Raw genomic sequence first — 15,487 nt, 5'->3', positions numbered from 1 at the left:
ATAATTAATTTCATCAAATTTCCTAACTTCAATTCGGCTAAATCAACTTCAATTCTACTAAATCATTTTACAATTCTATTTCCAATTTACCAAATATAATATTTTTATAATTTGATTCAATAAATTTCTTAACTTTAATTTACAGTTACCACTATATAAATGAAGCATTTCAAGAAACATATTACCACTACCAATTTCATATATTTCATTGTATCTCACTGGTTCAGATACATATTCTCCATATAAAATAATCTACATATAATGGCTCCTACAATTATGTATTTGTTAAAATAGATTTGATTGGCTTTATGTGTCAATTCAATCACCACGCACTACATTAGTCAATGTTCGAGACAAAAAATTTATGGAGATTGTTATTCAAGATCACCATTAAGTCATGTTTAAATAATATTTTTAATATTATAGTTTTATTACTTTTCTATTTTATTATAGATTGTTATTATATATATACTATTTTTTTTTTTTTGATTCATTTTGTACTAATTGAATACCCTTTATTGTTTAGGACGAAATGAATTCATTCCCACCTGAAATGAATGTTATAGTTGACCAACACGTTCTGTTTAAGATTCAAGTAAAGCCAGAGCACATATCAAATTTGTATGAATCTTTGTCCGTGATGAAACTTTGTCGTGAACCATGACTTATTTCAAAAGTTCGTGATAGTATGATGCTAGAGGACCAGGTCAAAAATATCTAAAAATTTCAATTATTATAATTTTAATAGTTTATTATTTTTATATAATAAAAAGTAAATAATTATAAAATTGACACTGCGTTTTTTTTTTTTTTTTTTGGTAATCTTGGACGTTGATTTAAGTAGAATCAATTGCTCTGTTTTAACTTTTAACCGCACAATCGCACCTGAAACTGTCCACCGCACATGAACCTATTTCTCTCTCTCTCTCTCTCTCTCTCTCTCTCTCTCTATATATATATATATATATATATATATATATATATATATATATATATATATATATATATATATATATAATCGAAGGGATTCGAATTTATTGTAAATAATCCCAACGAAAGAATGGAAAAAGGAAATTCAAGTAACGTGTACCGCACATTCTCCTTAAAACTAATTCGCTACCTCTCGAGGGTGTTAGAAGTATTGTAGCATCAGCCTCCTAAGATAAAATGAATTACAGTAATATAGTTGAGTTCTCGAGTTATATTACTTTCGGGGAACGAGAAGAAACGGTGAGCACTTTGACTTTTATGTGTGTGTGTATTTAAATTATTTATGGCGGTGACGGTGGCGGTGATGGTGGTGGGAAAAAATACATTTTTCGTCCATAAATTATATGGTAATTGTAAAATTTCTTCCCGAGTGTTGGTCATGCTCACTTTTCATCCCTAAGTTATTATTGTGTTGCACTTTTCTTCCTTTCGTGCTCACTTTTCATCCCTGAATTATACTAAAATTGCAAATTTTGTCCCTAATGTTTTATTACTAAAGGGACGAAAAGTGCAACGTCAATGATATCTTAGGAACAAAATATGAGTATGACCAACATTTAGGGACGAATTTTATAATTATCATATAACTTAGGGACGAAAAGTACAATTTTCTCTTATTATTATTGTTATTAGAGAAAATATCAATTTTAGTCCCATGAGTATTAGCAAAATGACATGTTTGGTATGCATGTTTAATTGATTAATTCATATTAATTTTCATCCACGACTATTGTTTTAGTACAAATTCCAATTTTCATCACTACTATTATTTTAGTGCCAAAATTCATCTCTCCGGTCACCCCTTTTAGATTTTGACATGTGTTAAATGGAGGGGTGACCGGCGTAATGAATTTTGGTAGTAAAGTAATAGTCTTGAATGAAAATTAGTACTAAAACAATAGTCGTAAATGAAAATTTGTAAAAATTAAACATGTAGACCTAAATTGTAATTTTATTAATACTCGTGGGACCAAAATTGATATTCGCTCTTATTATTATTATTATTATTATTATTATTATTATTATTATTATTATTAACTACCCCACTATTGTTTAAAAAAAAAAAAAAAAAAAAAAAAAAAAAACCAAAAACCTACGCCACTATTTATAAAGTGTTATAACTACTCAGGACAACAATTGAAGCAACACCCAATATTACTGTAGTTGATAACTAAATTTGGTATATTTAATTTATTTTTAGTTTTAAATTAATGAAGTGATTTTAAAATGACAAATCAAGTATATATGAGTAAATTCCTTTGTGTACAACCACGGATTATATCGTACTATACCACCCCATAGAAACATAAAAACATTTTCAAAATATGTTGTGCATGTCCTTCCATTCCAAAGCAAGATGAGTCAGCTAGGTATTACTGTCTACAAGTGACTAAAACAACATAAATATGTCTGTACAGTGAAGTCAACTCCCTGAAAACATATGTTTGCACTATGTGAAGTACTTGCATATTTCCATCAATTTGGAGGCCTGGAGGGTCAGAGGAACAAGAAAACTGATGTGTTCATAGGAACTTCTATGGATGAGGAAGATTGACCATCTTATCCTCAGGAACATTGCTGCCGATACAAAAAAAACATAGATTCAAGGTGATGAGCAACTGCCTCATGGATAAGATAATTGGAATGAATTGAAGAAACCAATAAAAATCATTCACAGACAGAAATTGTCTTTAAAATATTGTTACCTGATGTGGCTCAGTGCTGACATCCTGTATAGGCAGGTGAATACTAGAATGTGCAATCCTATGGTGTAGAAGAACGCAAAGCTTCGAGCATATCTGCAAGATCAACTTTTGCTTCATTTCACCCACATGAATACAGTAAATCTGTGAAGGTTGCTAGACATGATAATTTTACTCTAATAAAAGATAGTCCACAACCTCAGGGTTGTTAAATACAGAGTATTAAAAATGCACTAAATGTTCTATGGAACAAGAAAACAGTAAATTGGGTGTATATGTATATTAGGTGATGATCTTCCTGAAGGATTATTTGCAAGCAGGTAGATGTATATTGGGTGCATGGAAAATAAATTCACACACATGATACTAGAGCCATATATTGTCTGCAACTATTGCTATCAACTTCTTACATCTAGGTATTCTAGTTTCTAGCTATTGACTAACAGCAGATTTGCTCAATTTTAGTTAAGATGGAACAAGATAAGCACATTGTAGAATGCTATTAGGTTAAGCTCATAAAGAAAATAATTTTAGTTCTTAATTTACACGTGCTACCTTACCCAAAGCCACATATGTGCTATGCCCTGTGATTCTGTGAATGAGCAACTTAGTCCTACAATGCAAATCCTTGTATAGGTTACTATAATCTATACACAGGTTACAATATGGAATACTATGGAAGCTTACTTGTTACCAAGAAGGAAACGCCCACTACTAAGAGTAATTTTCTCTCTCAAACCCAACTCCTTGTATCTCTGTTCTCTTTCCTGTTTGAGAAATAGAAGATTCCATAAGTGGCTGATCCATGACCCATTGAAGACTTGGACAAAAGAGGTTGAAAGGGGGGTGGGTGTACAGATAAGGTGAATGGTTATGAAGGGGAACAACAATACTAAAAATTGAAAGGGAAAAACTTTTTTTTGTAGGAAAGAAGAGATTGATATAAAAAGAAGACAAACCTTCTTTGAGAATGCAGCAAATGGATTTATGTCATCCTCGTACAACTTCTTGTACTTGGATTCCACATCAGAGCTGAAACCACTTTCTAAATCTTCTGCATACTGAAAATGATGAGGTGACATTTGAGTGAGATCTTGGAAAGTTGGAAGTGAGCTATGGAAATAACAGTTAAAGTTGATACAAATCAACCTTCTTTGATCCTCTTGAAATAACTCTCTCGGAGTTGTAATCCTGGATAAAGCGTATCTTTTCGTAAAGTTTGACATTGTCAGCTTTTGATTTTTCAAGTTCTGTCGTCAAAATCCCAATCTTCTCCTTCAGTTGCCTTATTTCCTAGTGAAACAAGAATTGAAGAAAAATAATAATTCAATTGTGCATCTCATTGAAAGAGGAAAGACAAGAGTGATATAATATAAACAACGAATTCTCTTTTAAGTTAGATATAGATATAGATATAGGTTAAACCTCTTCAGTCTCCCGTAATCGTGCCCGGAAGCGATCACGTTGGTTGCAAATCACCTTAAGCATTGAGCTTTGATCTTGGTCTGGAGGACTACGTTTTTGGGCTGCATCCTATGTGAGGAAAGAAAGCTCAATTTGCAAACAATAACAAGATTTGGGATACAACAAGAGACTTAACATACACTGAGGTGGAAGCATTTCTTTAATACATATTAATTTGGAGATGGCATGGCACACAAATAGAGTTGAGTATAAGATGCCTGAGCTCAATAGCAAATTATTTTCTTTTGATTATGCATATTATTTGATTGCAGCAATGTATCTTTTATGAAACCATAGACTTCACTTCATTTCAAACATTTTAAACAGTTATTTTCTTTTTCTTTTATATTGCAAATAAGAACAAAAATGTGAGGAAGCAAGAAAAAGATGCAGATTTACGCCAGATTGCTCAGTTCCTCCAGACTCTGATAGATCCCACTCCTCAAAGATTGTACTCTTTTTCTCTCTAGAACTGTACCCCTGCATCAGCAATGGAAAGTAGGGTTAATTGTGAAAAGGAGAGAGCAAATAGATCAATATCAGCATTTTAAAATCCACTAATTATTCATATAGTAATGGATACAATTCTAACTCAGACAAGTTTAAATATAAAAGAGCTCATTTCTGCAGCATGACCAAACCTCTTAAGACAAAAACACAACTTAACTACTTTCAGAGAATGCTCAAATTTACGTAGTAACTGCACAGACCTTCAGTATATCATCCTCTAGCTTCTGAATCAGTCGTTGCTGTTCGCTGACCTTTGCAGTTAGTGCATCAGTTTTAGCTTCAGCTAATTCCAACATAGAAGTCTTTTCTGAAAGTTTGACCTGAAAGTAGTAAAAGATTAATTAAAAAACCATTCACAATCAAATTTCTGAGTATTAGCTATAGAATTTTACAACAAGATGTATGTTCATCAAAATGCAACGAGGTATGAGTCGGTTAAAACCTAAATAAGTATGTCATATTGCTTGTTGCATGTATGGCAACACCAAGCTAACAGTTGGAAGGGGGATAAGGAACTACTACTGATAAGGAAGTTGGAGGTAACATACCTTTAACTGTGTCAGCTCATGCTCCACTTTCCGGTTCTTGTCAAGAAGTAATGACTCAAGCTTACTCATCTCTTCTCCAGTTGTAGCAGCATCCCAATCTTCTGCCTCAATGGAGTTGTAGCCAACTGCCTATATATAGAACTTTCAGATATCAGAATAGGGCATATACCAGTGATGCAATTGTGCAATATCCAATTCAAATACACAAATTAAAGAGTAGAAATGAGTGAAAGAGCTAGAGAAGTGAGATCAGGTAGAGATTGAAGTAACCAGACAAAACTGTGGATAAGACCTCACAAATTCTTCATGATTTGTTTTCACAAATTCTTCTCATTACCATGGGAATCTAAAAACAGATAAATGACTGAACTAAAAGTCTAACCTGTAAAATTTTAACTTTCTTTCTCAAGTCATCTACTAACTTTTCTGTTGGTCTTGTTTGAAGTTCCTTCTTCATTTCCTCTAGAGAGACGTCCTGTAGGTTATAAGCAAGCAAAATATATTATGAAAATGAAAGCATATCTCAAATACAAAAACCAATTCAAACACAAAATTGGAGCATTCCCTATAGAGAAACAGAGAACAAACTGAAATAGTTGTCAACATTGAACCCACTTACTAGACATGCCAGGATAAACACCCATAGCAGTTGAGGACTGATATGATCCAACCATTTGGGTAGATCAACGGTTGAGGGTTGCTGAAAAATAAGGGGAAAAGACTAAAGAGGAGGGGTTAGTTTTATAAATATTGCAAACTTGAAAGTTTGCAATAATTACAAAATTGACCCCGTGCTTTTTTACTAAAACTCTCAACATTGATTGTTGAAGGGACATGGTGAAAATGGACACATGAAATGCTATAAACTCAAACTTACAAGCCTATAAATCTTAATCTATCTTTTCTTTCTTCACAATCATGTACATCTATATGACATTTATTTGTATTTACCGAAATGTGTTTAGCGTTTATTTGTATATATGCCTCAACATAGATGCATTTATAAATATCGCATATGAGCCTTGGTGCAATGGTGATGTTACTTCATTTGTGACTTGGAAAACATAGGTTCATATTTAGGAGAAATTCATGTCCACATGCATGGACTACTAAACCTAACATTTCCAACCCTGCAACGCAGGAGCACAATCGTACTCCAGCATAGTAACCGGTGGATCAGGACTAACAGAAAATGAGTACCTTTTCATGAAGAAGAGCATTTAGCTTCTTCATCTCACTCATGTGTTGTTCTCGCTCATTTGATAAGGTGTTCTCCAGATTATGTAGTTCCGCATTTAATTCAGAGACTAACTTCACCTTGGCACTAAGAGAGTTCTCAAGGATGCTATTTCCATCCAAATTATCACTGAAACCACAGCACAGAGAAGTTAAGAGTGATCAGTCCTGCAAACCCATCCAGCAAAGCTCAAAAGAAGAGCAAGAGAAATAACTAAATATAGAAAATGTGACAGATGCTGTGGTGCATCTAGTCATGAATAATCGCATGCATTAAACTACTTTATGAAATGAACACGTGATATAATTTCCTAGTTCACTCTATTCAGGTAAAGAATGGAAACTTTGAAGTTATGAGTAGGCCCAAGCTCAAGCTCACAAGTCTTCCTAATCTGGTATACACTAATAATAAAATAGAGCAGATACCATGTGGAAATGAATAGCTCACAAGTTTTTGGTTTCACAGATCAAGAGATTTTCATTTTTCAGAACTCCTATGTTAAAGAAAATAATTCATTCCACTTGCCATCAGCTTTTGTAATACCTGAAGTTGTTCCAACTCATTCCTCAAAATATGCTTTTCTTTACATCATAGAGAGCAAGATATGAATATAATGTGAACTTCTAGCATTAATTCTCTCTGAACCGAAACAATTGCTAAAGATATATTGCTGGCAATACAGCTAAATTATGAACCACCTTTGGACATGGTTGCCCCACTTATCCATTCAGATGAACCTAGAGTTTGAACTCATAATTCATAAACACTTTCTTCCTCTTCTTTACCCAAACCTTCTTCTAGTTTCTTCATTCATGGGCTACCTCAAATACGTGTGGAGGGGAAGATGTCCTTTAAACATTGAAAGTAATAGAACAATGACAAAGAAACTCCTTCAGAACACAAAAAAAAAAAAAAAAAAAACAAAAAAAAAACAAAAAAACAAAAAAACAAAAAACAAAACAAAATAACAAAAAAAAAAAAAAAACAAAAAACAAAAGCCCAATTGAAAATCCGTAAATATAAATATGTGTGCATGTGTGCGTGTAATTAAGCTATAGAATAAAAATTATAAAAGGCATCAGCACATCATTGAATTTCACAAACCCTATATAGAACCAGACATTTTAACTACCAAGTAAACAAACTGCAACAAAGGATACCAAGAAACTCACCTTTTCCCGTCACCATTATCTTCATTTGCTGACTGTAACTGGGAACGCAGCAATCCCTAAATGAAACTCAAAAGGTTTAAAGAATTAAAGACATTCATATAAAAAATAAATAAATAAATAAATAAAAGCAACCAAGAGTGTATTAACTAAATAGTCATTGTCTCATTGATCATGTTCGAATGCACAAAACAGCTGCAGGAGGAGAAAGAGTGACTTTCTGAAAGAATTTTAAATGAACTCTTTACATTCAACCCACAAACAGACACAGAGAACAAGTTCTCAAATTTAATATGCAAACAACGTAGTTTCAACTCAGTGATTTTAACAATAGTAAATGCACACAAAATTCACTAATAATTTCCAACTAATATACACATCAGAAAGGGTTGGTTGATGTCAAAGAAGAATGAAACCACTTTTTCACCTGTGATTTTCCACTCTATCAAGTAAAAATGTTTCATATGTTACTCAAGTGAAAATGTTTTCATTCAAAACTAAAGCAAAGTTTCTGTCTCTTGAGCTTGGAGGCAGGGTTCAACCCAGCAAAATACAGAAAATCATCTCAATTTAAAAACAAACATTAAATACAAGTGACGATCATGCAACTGATAGACAAGAAGTGAGAAGTTAAAGGCTACTCCAATCCTCTTATATTAGTAAGCATTTTGAACAACACACCTTTTCTCTCTCAAGACTGAGAAGGCGAGCTTGAGCCCGTTCAACTTCATCCATTAAGAGATTGACTTCTGATTGTTTTGCTGCTCCCTCTTCCTCTATAATAATAAGATAAGATTGGAAAAGAGAACACAAATAAAGTTAACCATAATGTGCATAGCTAGTAAAACACTTTCTATCAAACTTCTAGAAACCTCTACAAGATGAGGATGACAATATTTGACAACTCTATGCATCAAGCAAGATTTGTTATCAAGATCAGTGTAGGACCTGACTGAGCACGAACTTCAAACAACTGGCTCTGGGCAAGTTCATGCAATTTTTGCATGTTAGAAACACTTTCTTGAGCCTGTCGTAGTTGATCCTGCAATAATTGTTCCCTACACCAACAAAAGGGCAACAAATCATGATATGCATAGTACACTAGGATAAATATGATTCAAGCTACTTATTCTTCGGAGGTTACTAAATGTCAGAAGCCTGGAAGTGCAAGAATTCTTTTTGACTATACCATATTTCCACAGGATAAATACCTTCCTTTTAAAACCTCCAAGGTTTTCTGGTTTTCTTCTGCCAAACTGCGCTGTTTAATCTCCACGATTTCCTTCACTTTTTCCTCCATCTGCATAGTAAAAAGAAGTGCATGCCTCAGGCACCAACTTTTTCCATTCATGAAGTTTTTACTGCAGTAGATTTTTTTTGAAATGCAAATGTAATAGACATTTTTAACTCTCATGATAATCTACAACTAATAGCCAAGATATTACTCAAAACATTAATTCAATACATTAAATCTAGCAGTTGCTCAAAAATAACAATTTTACAAGCAAAAATGCTAGATCTATTTGAACTAAAAATTTATGCACCATAAAGATGGCCCCAGATGTTGCTGCAAAAAAGTAATTGACACTTTGGATTACTGAAATGTTTGAAAAATACTACTGGCCTGTTGTTCTAATTGGCGGCAACGCTCTTCAAGCCTCCTTATTGTTGCTTGTTGGTTCTTTAGATGAGTTGCCTCCATACGAAACTCTTCAAGCTCTACCTTCATTTTACGATTCTCAGACTCCAATTCTGATAATTTCGAATCTTTTTCCTGCATAGATGCAATACACTGTAATCAAGAAAAGGGGAAAAAAAATGAGATATATTATACGTGGTATATCCAAATTTGCACTTACAGAAATTGAAGCAATAACTGGATAAGGATCTGGTGCCTCATAAAGTTTTTGATATATGTTAAGAAAAGCATTTTCCCCAAATTTTGCTCTTTTGGTAAGATTATCAACTTCTTCTTGGTAACCCCTAAGTAAAGAGTTGAATAAGTTCAATTTCTCTTCATTTGAAGCTTTTTTGAAATCTGTCAAGAGGCAAATTAAAAAAAAATAAAAAATAGAAAATGCACACACTATAAATTATTCGATCAGGGTTAGCTAAAAATGAATACTCATCTATGTATTTGGAGAATCAAAGCGAGGCATTCTAAGCAGGTTGTTAAATTATACAGAGTATTACTTAGCATAAAAATGAATAGTTTACAACAATACCTCGTGTGCTCTCCGCAAGCTTTCGACGGTTTTTCTGACTATTCTCCTGATTTTCAGCAATTCTTAGGCCTTGCTCATCCAGTATAGTCCTTTCTTTCTCTAAATCAAAGTCTAAAAACAAACAGAAATTGGAACAAATTTATCTCTAATGTTCAACATGAAATATAGAACTACAAAATCAGGTGCTTTTGGACTAGAACCTGTTATCTACTACAGAGTTTACTATTACCCAATGCTGTTTTTTGGTTGCTAACAAATGAATCTACAGAATGCAAATGCAGTATAAATCTCTGATTATCCAATAGTTTCCATTGTACTACATTGCCAAACTGCCCCTGTGAACTTGAACATTCCAACATTCTATTCATAGAAGCAAACATCATTTCTATATATAAGTATATATATTGGGCGTATGCTCTATAAACATTTAGAAGTTCAAAATGCAATTATTTTTTTTCATCCAGGAATGCTTCAAAGTGAATTTACCACAATTTACCGCCAAAAGACGATAGTTACACAATTGCAGTTGACAACTGAAGTCGAAGAAAGCAGTAGTACCTTTCCAGAAAGTAGCGACAGCGGCGATCGGAGCAGCTGAAGAGGTCGTTGAGTTGGACTTCTCCCTCTCTGATCCTCCTCCTCCTCCGCCTTGCGACGCCTCCATTGCTGATTTGCCTTTACCTCAGAATTCCGATCACCGTCTCTCCCTATGAGTATATATAAGCGTAAAGTGATGCAGGAATGAAGAATTATGTTTGTTCGGTTGTTCGAATGCAATTTTTGAAACTAATGAGTGTTCTGTTAGATGAGGGATCTCTTTCTCGTTGTTTCTTCGGAACTCAGGTTGTTTACACAGCAAGACCCGGTTCGGTAACAAATGGATCTAGATGACCCATGATTGGATCATATTTGTAAACAAATTTTTATACTAATGCCCGACTGATTTAATATCTAATATTTGCATTTAAATAAATATATAATTTAAAATATATCGATGCAAGATTATACGTTTATACATAAAAGTTTATTATAGTTATTAGTTACCATTAAAATTAATGTTTGCACTTTTCTAAAAACAATTATATAAATACTTATTATAGATGGTATGCTATTAGGTAATATATATTACTTTTAGTTTAAATTACTTTAAGTTTTATTAATTCGTTTTTGGATATGTTTGTCATTGTCTTTGTCTTTGTCTTCATTGTTTGTCCGCTTCTTTTTGTTAGTAGTGTCTTTTGTGCAATTAGGTTATTGATGCTAGTTTGCAAAAAGAACATATTTGAATCAAAAATAGATCAACAATATTATTATTTTTTTAGGTGATTGTTGTTTTAGTAATTATATTGAATTTAAAGGTGCTGGCTTTGTTATATGAGTTGCAAACATGAATAGCGTAAGAAGAATGAGTATGCATTACTTGCACCTGCGTATCTTTTTCACTTGTATATGGGAGAGGTCTAAGCTAAAGGGAGCCAATGATGGACACTACCTTCAATCTGATTTGCCAAATTAAAGAAAAAAAAAAACACTTGAAGGCTTGACAATTTTCCCAACTCTGGAGGAATCAATCCTGAAATCTGGTTTGTATGAAGTTGCAATTGTACTAAACTTTTTGTGCATTTGACAGAACATAGGGGATTAAGCCATAAACATTGTTGTTATTAAGCCGGAGCCACCACTTATTGTGATGGAATCAATTGAAGAGGCAAGCAATACATGCCAATTAAATATCTTAGGAATCAAAGATATTGGCTTGTGAGGCTCAACCAATTGCTACCACTCCCTTGTCTCATACGTTTGCTTCAATACTCCACAAGGTTAATTAAGTCACAGCAAATGCTGACCAATTAGATGTAGTTTGTGACTTCAGCATCAAAGAATCAATTTGAAGCTTGAAAGAGTTTTACAGTGGCGTCGATTCTAGTGAAGTAAGTATTCTTGTTCTACATAATGTTGGTCTTGTTGCTCCGTGGCAATCTATATGTGGATTAAAGTCAGGTTTATGCAGCAAAAGCTTCATGAAATCATAAAATCATGAAAATTTTATCTATATTAATTATGCAATTCTTTAGCTCTCATATGAGGATTTTTTTGAACATTTTAGATAGTGTGAGATCTTTTGGATCAAGAAAGCTTAATTTGCTTCATCAAATTCTCCATTTTAATTACTATTGGGGAAGAAAGCTTATTGTGGAAGAACTAGCTCAGCCCAAGAAGAAAGCAACGAAAACTCCTAAGGCACCTTTACCTAAGAAGTCGAAGGGTAAAGTGGTCGAATCATCAAAGCAGAAGGAGGTTGAGACGTTGCATGAAATGGTGGCCGAGACGTCACCAACAGAGGGGGAACAAGACCTAATGGTAGAGGCTCGAGAAGTTGAAGTATGAACAAAAGACTTTTCACAAATCACCCTTTTATAATGGTTCCTACTACCAATTTTTTTGTAACAATATGTGTTACATTTTTATAAGATCATTTCTCGGCATTAGGGGGAGATTGGTGTTCAAATCTAATAGAATGCCGAGAAAATTTTTATCTAGGACCATTATTTTTTTCAAAAATCCAATTTGTCGGATGCTTGTTGGGGAAATACAGTATTTATACTGATACTTTAATTCTAAAAATTCAGCACACTGCATATCCTTATTCCCCTTACGCTTAATACGTGGTTTTAAATCAAACATTTCCCAAATTTGCGTTTCTATTCTTATGTACGCAGTCCGTTCTATTACATAACCACCATAATATATCACTAAACCTCCATCTATTGTATCAAATATTTTGAGCTCTTGAGAAGAACGCAATGGATAGGCTGACTACATGAAGATCAATCACGACATATATTAGGGGGAGATATGATCAAATTTAAATGGAATGCTGAAAGTTTCATGAAATGAATTGATCTTCAAAAATTAAATTCACGTACTAATTAATCTGAATTGAAAGTTCAGAAATAAATCAAACATATCTGCCTAATAAATCTATTTCATAAAAGAGTGACTAGGTCCTATTAGGGGTGTAGCGAACAAAGCTTTCGGTAAACTACTCGTGTTCAGTAAGCGTTTGTTTATGTTCATTTATTAAGGTACACGAACATTAATAAACAAAATTTAGAGCTCGGTTTATAAACGAACATAGTTTGAACAGTTGTAAACTCGTTTGTTAAGAAATCGTGAACAAGCTCATTTGTATTCGTTTAATAATATTCGCGAACAAGCTCGTTTAGTGTTCGTTTAATAATGTTTACGAACAAGCTCGTTTGTGTTCGTTTAATATTTGTTTGTACTCTCTTTGTAGTTGTGTTACTTGTTTGGTTTTTTTCGTGAACATAGATTATTTCTTGTTCACGAACGAATTGTGATCATGAACATGTTCATATGTTTGGCTATTAAGCATTCACGAACGTGTTTAAATGAACATGTTTGTGAACGTGCTTGTTAACAAACATGTTCGTAAACATGTTCGTTAATGTTAACGAACACGTTCGTGAACGTGTTCGCGAACGTTAACAAACACTAATGAAAGCTTAACAAATGAACGCAAACAAATTTTCAAAAATCTTAACAAACGAACACGAACACTCCAAAATCCTTAACAAATGAACATAAACAACATCCGTTCGTTTATGTTCGGTTCGCTAACAGCCCTAGGTCCTATCCACATTCTCCAAATTGGACCATATATATCTATTGATACTCCTTGACGCTAGAAGTGCAAGAGATTCATTGGTATAGAAAAATAAAAATCCACAACAACTAGATTTAGTAAAGAATTTTTGTCACTCTTGAAAAATCTTAGAGCTCTTGAAACATCTTAAAAGTTATACATTTAAGGCGATCGTCCAGAGGACAAGAAAAACCTAGTAAAATTATAGGTGCACCAAATAATCATAATACTAGGATGCAGAACAACCAGATATAAATATTCTTGGGAAATGACTATAATCTAGTTAACTTTGAAAATTACTATGAACTTTTATATATGGGAGAAATTCTTGAAAAATGTTATAAGTTGTCGACAACATAATTTCCTTCAAATTGCTCATATTATAATTTGGATCTAGAGGTAGGTGCTAGAAGTGCCTAGATTGATTAGCGTATAAATGGAGCAATTAAGGCATATATATAGCTTAGCTCGCTGATAAATATATTCCTTTTATATTGACATGTTAACCCTGTAGGTTACAAATATTGTTTGCATGAAAGAGAAACAAGAATGATGAGGTGGTGTAATATAAAGCGAGTTTGTAACATAAGGGTTCACGCAGAAACCCTAAATTGATTTTAATCAAATATATTCTCCCATTATGAAAATCATTAAAAGTTCCGCTACATAATTGACAGGATAATTTTAGATATATGCAGCTTATTAAAGTCATGACCTTAAAATTATAGGTCGTTAGACACTAATGTTTATTTGAAAAAATCCTTGATGGATTTGTAACTCTAAAAATGAAAGAAAGTAAAAATCACAACATATTTGTTGTTGAAGTACAAAGGTTTTAGTTAAACTTGAAATAGTAAAACATTTGACTGAGTAATTTCCTCCTGAAGTAGGAAAATGTAGAAATGAATATGTAACATTAGATAATTATTAAAGAGCTACTAATGGAATTATCTATTTATTATCTCAACATATGTTGATGTTATAAACATCATAAAGAGCTTAATGATATTATCTCATGTTCTAAAGTCGATTTTTGGAAATAAAGGACTTGGAAAACCAAATATTATCTCGACCTGCACATCGAGTATTTCCTTGAAAGGAATTTTATACACCAATTAGTCTATTTTGGAAAAATATCTTTGATGCATTCTTATAGATAAGTATCATTGACTTATCACACTGACAGTTGTCCAAATCTCTTGAAATAGATAAAGGACCATTTAGACTCAAAGAAGATAATGAGGATATTTTTAGGACTAGAAGTCCATTACTTCATTGCTATTGGAGCACTATTATATTGTAAAACCAGAAATTCCATGATCGCATCTGGACTGATATTATCCTTACAATGAAATTACTGATAACACCTAGTGTTCCTCCTATAATTAAATATTAGAATAATATCCTCCAGTATCTTCAATTTATAAATTGTGCGATATACTGATGTGTATCTTTCATAGACCACTTGGGTATTGATTTTTTTATTTTATTTTATTTTATTTATCTCCACTAGTATTTGCGCCCGTGCGATGCACGGAATGGATTTGTTGTAATATATTAAAAGGGGTGTATTTAATCATAACTTTCATAGAGTTTTAAAGACTTTTATGAACTTTAAAAGTTTGGAGGTATTTTAATTCAAACTTTTAGAGTGTCTTTAAAAGTTAGATGATATTCAATCAAGATTTTTAAAGAGTCTTTAAAAATTGTGTGGTATTCGATTAAGACTTTTAAAGAGTCTTAAAAACTCATGTGGTATTTAAAAAGTTATGAACTTTTGTATACTTTTTAATTTTAAGACTATTGTAGACTTTTCCTTCTCAAATATAAATAGTTGAAATCGAACAATCAATCTCAAGATTTCAAAATTTTCTTTCTAACAACTTTAAACGTTTTCTCTCTATATTTAAACTCTATTTTTTCTCCCCATTTAAAGTTTATAAACCTATCTAAATTCAATAAAAAAAATTTCAT

The 15,487-nt window shown here is 32.7% G+C and overlaps 1 protein-coding gene across 1 annotated transcript; it reads right to left on the bottom strand.

The window, feature by feature from the left end:
- Positions 1-2,232: 2,232 nt before the first annotated feature.
- On the bottom strand, positions 2,233-10,711 carry LOC109164508 (protein CASP-like). The gene is made up of 19 exons (XM_019313028.1): positions 10,405-10,711; positions 9,847-9,957; positions 9,481-9,659; positions 9,246-9,395; positions 8,833-8,921; positions 8,570-8,679; positions 8,303-8,397; positions 7,625-7,680; positions 6,416-6,581; positions 5,598-5,690; positions 5,216-5,344; positions 4,868-4,987; positions 4,557-4,637; positions 4,119-4,226; positions 3,843-3,986; positions 3,653-3,754; positions 3,381-3,460; positions 2,697-2,789; positions 2,233-2,568 (listed from the first exon to the last, which is right to left on the bottom strand). The coding sequence occupies exons 1-19, from the start codon at positions 10,508-10,510 to the stop codon at positions 2,526-2,528; spliced, it is 2,055 nt and encodes a 684-aa protein (XP_019168573.1). The 5' UTR covers positions 10,511-10,711; the 3' UTR covers positions 2,233-2,525.
- Between the last annotated feature and the right edge of the window lie 4,776 nt (positions 10,712-15,487).

Source organism: Ipomoea nil, unplaced genomic scaffold (genome assembly GCF_001879475.1).
Source record: "Ipomoea nil cultivar Tokyo-kokei standard unplaced genomic scaffold, Asagao_1.1 scaffold3065, whole genome shotgun sequence".
NCBI lineage: Eukaryota > Viridiplantae > Streptophyta > Magnoliopsida > Solanales > Convolvulaceae > Ipomoea > Ipomoea nil.
Note: the sequence above shows the minus strand (reverse complement) of the source record. Positions and strands in the feature narration are given on the sequence as shown.